This window comes from Pteronotus mesoamericanus, unplaced genomic scaffold, assembly GCF_021234165.1.
Source record: "Pteronotus mesoamericanus isolate MK-2021 breed Mesoamerican mustached bat unplaced genomic scaffold, CSHL_Meso_final contig_105, whole genome shotgun sequence".
Taxonomy (NCBI): domain Eukaryota; kingdom Metazoa; phylum Chordata; class Mammalia; order Chiroptera; family Mormoopidae; genus Pteronotus; species Pteronotus mesoamericanus.
In genome coordinates, this window is record NW_026555006.1 from 800,142 (window position 1) to 808,638 (window position 8,497).

Consider the following 8,497-nt stretch of genomic DNA (forward strand, 5'->3'; position numbering starts at 1 on the left):
GGAGAGGAGTCCTAATGAAGAAAAAGTCTCTAAGGCTTGGCAGGTGTCCAGTTGTGATAGGCTGGGGCTCTCTCTGCTCTGCAGACTGCAGCAAGGGACAGCAGACCACCCACCAGAACCGACAGCCTCCTACACAATCAGGTAGCAGCGGCGGCCCACCGAGGACCGCCAGCCCCTCCTAGCTGCAGAGGACTCAGACTCAATAGTTTAGGGTAGCTCAGGATCTCTAAGATATGGGGGCCAAAGATGAGCGGTCACAAAAGTCAGAACTGGGCAGGCCCTGAAAATCACCTAGTCAACACTGTTGTGGAACAGAGGGGACGGCCTAGGCCCAGAAAGGGGAAAGGACTAGCCCAGAATCACAGGGAAGGTAGGAATGGGGTCAGGGCTGGAGCCTGCTTTGCATTTGAGCAACCCACTTGATGATTTTCAATTTTGTGTCCTTACAGGAAGGTGCGGTAAGCGATTGATGTTAAGGAGGGGGATCTTCACTTATGCAGTCTTCATTCATTCATTCAATAGCGCTAGTGGTGGAAGGAAGGGAAGCAGGGATACTCGTGTCATGGTTTCCGACCATTAATCCATTCATTCTCCACATACTTAATTGAGCGCTGAATTATATATGCTGGTCCTGCAGGGTGGAGATATAGGAGCTTTGACTATGAATCAAGGAGACTCCCCCTTATTTAACTGTGCCTGCTTAGCCTGTGTTAGGGGTGCCATCTTCACAGTGTTCCCTTGTAAAGCGGGAGATTTCGTAGGGAATTCTAATTGTAGAATCGCCTTTAGAGCCAATTAGTAAGCCAGGGGAAAATCAGTATGGGCACTTTTTAATTATCTCATTTTATATATATATATATATATATATATATATATATATATACACACATATATATATATAAATATTTTTTAGCAAGCTATGACAATCTCCCACCACTCAACCACACACACTTAACATCATCAGATAGTTCCTCCTGACTATTAAAAACAAAAATTTTATCAGCTTTCCCATGGCTAAAAAAGCATGGACTCTGGCATCAGACACATACACTTTGGAACCCTGAGTCTTCCTGGCCTGGCTGTGTAATCACAGCCAAATGACTTAACCTTTTTAAGCCTCAATTTATTGTCTGTGAAAGAGAAATGATATATGTCTTGTCACATCTCTGTGAGGTTTAGAGATGATGAACTTACAAGGTCTAATGTAGCACCCTGTACAGATACAGAGCTCAATAAAGGATGACTTTGTGGTTTCTAACTCCCTGGTGAGGGGGCTGTGCTGTTTTACAAACATTTTGGATAACCTTGGCAGCCGTGCCCAAGTATTTAGGCTCTGCACCCACGGGATAGGTGTCACCGCATGTTCATTAAAACAAGCAAAGTACAGAATGGCAGCGTCCTCGTTTTCTCATTATGCCTCACAGAACGACATAACTTAGAGGACCTCTCATGCAGCTCCTCCACCTTCGGGTGGGGGAGGACTGAGGCCCCCTAGAGGGAGAAGGAGGTCTCCTAATCAGCCCAGCAAGTTCGTGGCAGCTGGTACCAGTCCCTGGAGGCAGCTGACAGAGCTGATTGCAGGTCCCAGGACTGTCATAAGATCTGGAGTCAAGGCTCAGGTACCCACAGGCCCAGGGCTGCCATCGCCCCTTATTATGCCAGCTTTACTGTTCTACAAAGGATGGGTAGTGGACAGGGCTGCTGAGAGAAGGTGCTCACAGGACAGAGATAAGGCTTCCTTCCTCCCTCTTTCTCAGCCTGGAGCTGGCCCAGGCTATTCCAAGCATGAGACCTACATCTAGGTAGTCATTTTACTTTCTCAATAAGCTCCCACATGTAGTGTCTTCTCACATCCTCCCCAAACCAGCTCAGTCATGAAAGCCTGGTCCCTACAGCCCCGTATGATAGACAGGAACACCGAAGTTACATACAAGTCATTGGCTTTAGAGCCAGAGCTGGGACTGTAATCTAGAGGCACATCTCCTCTCTCTGCACCTCCCATGCTGAGCTGTCTGTAACACATGAGGGAAATCTTTAGAGGGCCTGCCTTCACCATCTCCACTGCAGCCCCATGGCCAAAAGAAATAATTACTCTATAGGTATAAATTTCCCAAGAAGTAAACTTCGAAGCCCTGGAGTCCTAAAGGGGAGAAAGAAACAAGAAAGGACTGAAGGAAGGATCGCAAGAGAACACAAAATACCTAGTCACATGAGGTGAGAGGAGCGCACCGTTCATTCTGAGTCCGGCACACTGGCTCTGTTCCCTATTAACCATGTGACCTTGGGCAAGTCATCCAACCTTTCTGACTGCTCACCTTAGAAAACCACAGGGTTGTGAGAATCCGGCAAAATGGAAAAGCATATGGAGCTTCCTGCAGAGTGCCAGGCACGTGGAATTGATTATAACCGTCCCACAGAATGTCAGGGCTGGAAGGGACTTGGAGGATGACCTAATCCTGGTGTCTCATTTCACAGACAGGAAAAACAAGGCCCAGAGAGAGGAACTGACTTGCCCAAGGACACACAGCAAACTCACGGTGACGCTGGGTCTAGCACACTCAGTTTATATTAAAATCACAGACTACAGCCAATGAACCCAATCTTCCAAGCTGTGCGAAGATGGAGGAAAGTTTTCCAATGGTTTCCCAACCCATAGGGTTCCAAAATGTAAGCTTCCTTTCTCCACTTAACAAGAAAAAATGTGGTATTTCTGCCCAGAAGAAAATATAAAAATTTGAGAAATACTCAAATTAAAACTAAAATCCCAGGTCTTAACAAAGGCACTCTCTTTTAAGACTTCTATTTCCCGCCTTCCTCTTTCATTGCCCCCCCCCCCAAATATTTTGCAATAACAGTAATGCTGGGAGGAAAGAAAAAAATAAAAATCTGATGCACTTAACAGATATTTTGGTACAATAATGCATCACAGATGTTCATATCAAACTGTGCACGCGCGCATACAATTTTACTGAGAAGGCTGTTGCATTTCTGACTTTGGGGTGGGGGATCCCTAACCACCCCATCCACCCAAGCTCTGGAATCCCTCCCTTCCCAGTTAGCCCAGGGCTGCCCATGGGGATGGAGGAGAGATTTCATCACCTCACTCCAAAATGATAACAGGACAAATTGGTGGGGTCGGACACTCTGGCAGGTGGTGAAGGGTGTGGAGATTAGGGAACCAAGAGGAGACCTGTTTTCTTTTGTTTGGAACTTGCTTCCTGCAGCCCTCTTGATGAGCTGGACCCAAGAACAATTTTAAGAGCGGGCCCAGGCTGGTGATGGGGTGGGCGCATTTTTGAAACCAGAGATTTGAGTCCGTTTGATCTTCAAACATGGGCTTTGGAGACTGTCAGCGGGCTCCTCGCTGGCCGATGAATGGCTCTCAGGAACTTTTCCTAAAACATAACCTCACACACTTTCCAGCAAATGTTTTCAACCTACCAAAGCCATCATTTGGTTCAACAGCAGTGTTTCCAGACCCCGAAGAAAGATAGTTTTGTTGTTTTAAGAGAGACAGATTAAAGCCAGGGGCTGTTTAACCAGAGCGTTTGTGTGCTCCCTTCAGTTCTTGTGGATTCCTCTGTGGTTGGTACAAAGAGGGAGCTGAGAGTGATGGTGGGTCCCCCACCTCCCCAGCTTAAAAGAGATATCGAGGCCAGACATGAGGCCTCTGAACAGGAGGCCTCCCACAAGCCTGCCTCCAAAATGAGATGGGCGGTGAGCACTGGGGAGCCCAATGCAGATAATATCAGCTCTCGAGGCTGGCAAAGGGAAAAGTCACTTCAGAGGGAGAAAGCCGGTATGTTCAGAGGAATCAGCACTGGGCGAGAGAATACACAGGATTTTCCCCCATGGAGAAGGAGTCAGGCGTAGTCAGAACCCTGCGGGGCGTGACTAACTGTCCCAATATTCCTGCCACCGGGGCCCTCTGGGTAAGGACTCCACAATTATGGGAGAGCCAGCAGGAGAACCGACAAACCCGCCTTTCATTTGGCCGGCAAATCAATCTGGCTTCTTACCTCCCTGGGGACAATATTGCATTTCCCCTGGAAAAACAAAGGCCAGAGATCTCTGAAGGGGGATCAGTTTCTGCTGCTGTTTCCCTGGTGAAGGGCTTGCAACATCTCTGGGGCAGCAAGCAGTCCTGGTCCCAATGGTCGTTTCTAGCCTGGCCAATTTACCGGGCCATCTCCTTAACAGAGGAGCATGTCTCCAGGGCCAGGTCTCGCTCCTCACTGGGGCATCGGCCCATGCCCGGTTGTGGGGCCTCCGAGCAGGACTCACCAGCCCTGTTGCAAGCCCCTATCCCAGGCTGTTCTCAGGGCACAGATGTGAATTCATTGTTCCCAGGGCCTCAGAGTTGAGCCGGGGGCCAGTGAGTTGCAAGTGACCTCTGCCCATGGGGACAGGGCTTTTAATGACATTTTGCTGGATCAGGTCCCTGGCAGCCAAAGACTTTAAACCTCCTAAGTTCCTCCCTTCTCCCTGCCCCCGCTCCTAGTTTCAGAAATCAGAACTGTCAACCTGTAAGTGAACACATTTCTCTGAAATTATTAACCCCAAAACTATCTTTGCTGGCTTTCTCCCAGCCGAGGGAGGCAGTCCGAGGGTTGCCTGGAGCTTTGCAAAGGTCCGGGAAATTTGACAGTGCTTAAGGTCAAACAGGAAGCTGTATACACCAGGTCCACTCACTGCACCTGCCCTGCCCCCCAGGCCCAGGCGCCATGTCTCCCTCTCTATGTCCTCTGTTTACATGCTGCTGCCCCCAGCCTCAGAACAGCCTCCTGATCTTGAGATCCAGGGCTTCGAACACAAGCTTTCGGCTCCCTCTTTTTGTTTTTCATCACTCTGATGCTCCCAGGGAAATTCTTTCTGCTCAGGCAAGCACGGCAGGTGGGGAGTGTATATCCCCTACAGGTAACACCACTGAAAGGGAAGCAGACACCCAAACTCTTACCCCCAATTCCAGCACATACCAGTTTGCCCTCATGCCACCCCCAAGGCAGCTCGAGAGCTGCTCCACTGCCCAGAAGGCCTTCTTCCTTTTGGGGAAGGACAGGGCTCTGGCTACCAGGGAAGGAAGACAATCAGAGAAGAGGACAAAGGCGCACCGGGGCTGCCCAGCTCATGGGGCCAAGGGCCCCATGCCTACCTGGGAGAAGTTGAGCCCGTTGAGCGGGTGGCACTGCTCCTCCACCCGCTCCACAGCCCCTGTGCTCTTCTTCATCTTCTCGGCCTGCTGGGCCAGGTACAGGTCGAGCACGGGCACGCCCCGGGAGCGCACGTCGGTCTCTGTGAGTGAGTTCACCATCAGCATCACCCACACGGGCCTCTTGCGCTCCCAGTTGCCCGCGATGGCATTGAACAGGTAGTCGGCGTAGAGCCCCTTGCCCCGCTGTGCAGGTGTCATCCAAGAGGGCATCATCAGCTTTACGTAGTCCAGGTGGCGCTTCAGGCGCCAGTAGAGTTCGCGGGGCAGCACGTCCTGCAGGTTCTCCCCGTGGGGCAGCAGCTGGCAGCTGGCCAGCGCCGAGATGGTATAGGGGTCCGTCAGGTCCAGCTCAAAGTAGACGCGGGCACTGGCCTGGAAGGCTGCCTTGGAGTTGTCTGGGATAAAGTCCCAGACGCGGGTGTAGGGGACGTGGATGGTGCCAAACAGATAGGCCGGGGGGTCGCGCCGAATAGTCCACAGGAAGGAGTTGAGGTCCCTTTGCTGCAGGCGGAGAGGAGAATGAAAGCAATGAGGCTGATGGCGGCAGAACAAACCAAGGTTAACACAGGAGGAGGTGGGGACAGAAGGCAGACACCTACATAGGGCCATGCATGGGAAAGAGCAAGGGCTTTGGGAGCCGAAAGACCCATAGGCAAATCCTGGCTCTGCCCTGTCTTAAGCTGTATGATCTTGACCACGATGTTTCACTTCCCACCGACTCAGTTTCCCCATCTGTTAAATGGAGGGTGAGAGCAGCTATCTTAGGGGTTGATGGGCGAATGAAAACACACACAATATCTAAATAAGTTTTAAGAGCACTGCCAGGCACAGAGGAAGGGGCAATGAAGGAAGCTCTCGGTATTTATGATTAGCTTTCACTGTTCATGCCAAGGTCTGCCACACCACCTGAGAATATTCATGCTTGGCCAAGCCAAACCTTCACCAGTGGTGTTTCATGGGGAGTGTGGGGAGAGGGGGAGCAAGAGTCCTGCTCTGGTAAGAAGGGAGGAAGTCATATAACTTAAATCCAACCATTAGAAGATACTTGCCAAGAGCACTTTGAAAGCAGAACACCCATTAAAAATAGCACACCTATTTAAACAGCAACTTCCCATTCACCAGGGTGGATACAGTTTTCCTTTTGGAGGGCAGATCTGGGTGTCAGCTACTCTGCTCGACCAGCTGAAACCACAGATGAGAAAGTGCTTTAAAAGCTGCAGGCTAAGTGAAGTCTCAGGCCCCGGCTTGGGAGAGGAGGAAGCCATAGAATCAGGAAATGTACATATTCTGGGTGTCTTCCAGGCTGCTCCCCTAAATAGGTACACCTGGTCTCCAACACCAATTCTCTGTCATTTATCACCTAAGCTCCTACAAGGGTGTGTATAGGGGTGAACACAGAGAGGCCTGGAAACAGGGGTCATTTCTCCAGATCCAGTTTTGGGGCCAGGGGCTAAGGAGCATAAGAAAGCAACTGTCATTGCTCACAGGTCAAGTCATTTTCTATATAGCAAAACCCGTAGCACCTGCAAGCTTCAGGCCAACTCGTAAGATTTTTCTACCTGATTTTAGCACAATGAAAAGTATGTTTGGGGTGGGTGGTGGCAATGGTACCTTACTTTACTAACAATCGACAATTGTAACCCCCAGCATACTAGAGATAGAGACTGGCGCCCGCATGCCACAGAGCTCCCTGTTTTCACAGGAGTCAGGACGCTGGAGGTGCACCTTGCCCAAGGTCAACTATCTCTCTGCTAAGGAGGCAGCGAGTGAGGAACCTACAAATCATCTCCCGGTCCCCTGGCCTCCAATTCAGGGTTATTTTCCATGTATTAATTAACACTTTGAGGGAGGACACTGAGGGGAATCAAGGGATCCCTTGGTTTGGAAGGAAAATTAGAAGAACCAGTAATTACTCAACCCCACGGAGATATGAGGGCAGCATGTATTTCCTGGCACTGCTTTCTTTCTCCTCTGGAATCTTCCCCCTTTTTTTGTGAAATTGGGGCATTTGGTAGAGCGGTGTTGGGGCCTGGGTTGAACAGGGAGAGAAAAGTGGGAAACTACACCGCGGAGAAAGTTTGCCTTAGGTCAGAGTGGGAGGGCAGGGGAGACGGGCAAGTCTGGAAGGGGGCAGTGTGTGAGTAAGGGAGAAGGGTCTGATGGAAGTCAGAGAAGAGAGGGCAAGGGATGGTAGACACAGAGAGTAGGAGTGGGCAAAGAGAAAGCAGGAGGGTAAAGACAGGATAAAAGCAAATGGGTCAAAGGGGCACAGAGAGGAACCGTCAAGCAGGACCGAAAGAAAGTTGGGGAGAGCCCGAGAGCGTCAGCGTGTGTTGAAGGAACGGCCGAGGGAGCCCCCATCTCGGTTCCCGGCACGGAGCTGGGACCCGGGAGCCCGAAGCTAGGGAAGGGCGCCCGAGGCAGCACCCGGCGGGCGGAGGTGGAGCGGGTGGGCTGAAGTGGGTGTGGAAGGCAGGACCCCAAACCAACGTCCCCACGGGGCTGCAGTGCCCGGGCGGCCGGGAAAGTGGCCGGGCAGGCGCTCGCTCACCGATCCGGGCGGCCGGCACTGTCCTCCGTCCAGGGGCTGCGGGTGGGCGCGGGCGGTGGCGAGGAGGGCGGCGAGCAGCGGCCCCGCCAGGGCGGCGTGCATCCTGCCGGGGCCCGCGGGGCGCGGGGGACCCTCCTGGGCGGCGCCCCCTCAGTGGGGCGGGGAGCCCCCAGCTGGGCACCGAGGTTCCTCTGGAGCGCGGGGCTCCAGCGGCGGGATGCTGGGAGCCCTCTGGGGCGTGGCTGGATGTCCCTGCCGAACCTGGGGTTCCCTCGGGGGCGGGGCTCCGTCAGTTGGAAGAGGGGTACCCTCTGGGGCGGAGCTCTTCACCGGGGCGCGCAGCCCCGTCGGCCGAGCCCCGGGGTTCTGAGAGCGCGCGGGGGTCCCGGAGTGGTGTCGCGGTCCAGGGGCGCGCGGGGCTCCTGGGGCGGAACGGGGATCCCGCGGTGCGCGGGGTCCTGGGGTTATGCTGGGGACCCGGGGCGCGCAAGGTCCCTGGGGTGCGCCGCGCTCCAGGGGTCGCGCGGTGGGACAAGTGCGGCGGCGGGCGCGGAGGGGGCGGGGGTCGGATCTGTGTGCCCAGCTGCCCCTGAGCTGGGCTCAGAGGGGCGGCGGACGGCCGCGCGGCCGCTGCCCGGGCTCCGCCATGCTGCTCCGCGGCCGGGAGGGAGGGAGAGAGGAGGGCGGGAGAGCGGCGCGGAGCCGGGCCGGGCGGGGGGCTGGGGCCGCCGGGG

At 53.5% G+C, this 8,497-nt stretch overlaps 1 protein-coding gene across 1 annotated transcript in view; it reads right to left on the minus strand.

The window, feature by feature from the left end:
* The window catches only part of TRABD2B (TraB domain containing 2B), a 205,087-nt gene extending 197,222 nt beyond the window's left edge, over positions 1-7,865 (minus strand). Inside the window, exons 1-2 of the mRNA XM_054572829.1 lie at positions 7,764-7,865; positions 5,153-5,713 (exon numbers count right to left, since the gene is read on the minus strand). Coding sequence (XP_054428804.1) covers positions 5,153-5,713; positions 7,764-7,865 — 663 coding nt within the window. The remainder of the gene's footprint in view (positions 1-5,152; positions 5,714-7,763) is intronic.
* Positions 7,866-8,497: the final 632 nt, after the last annotated feature.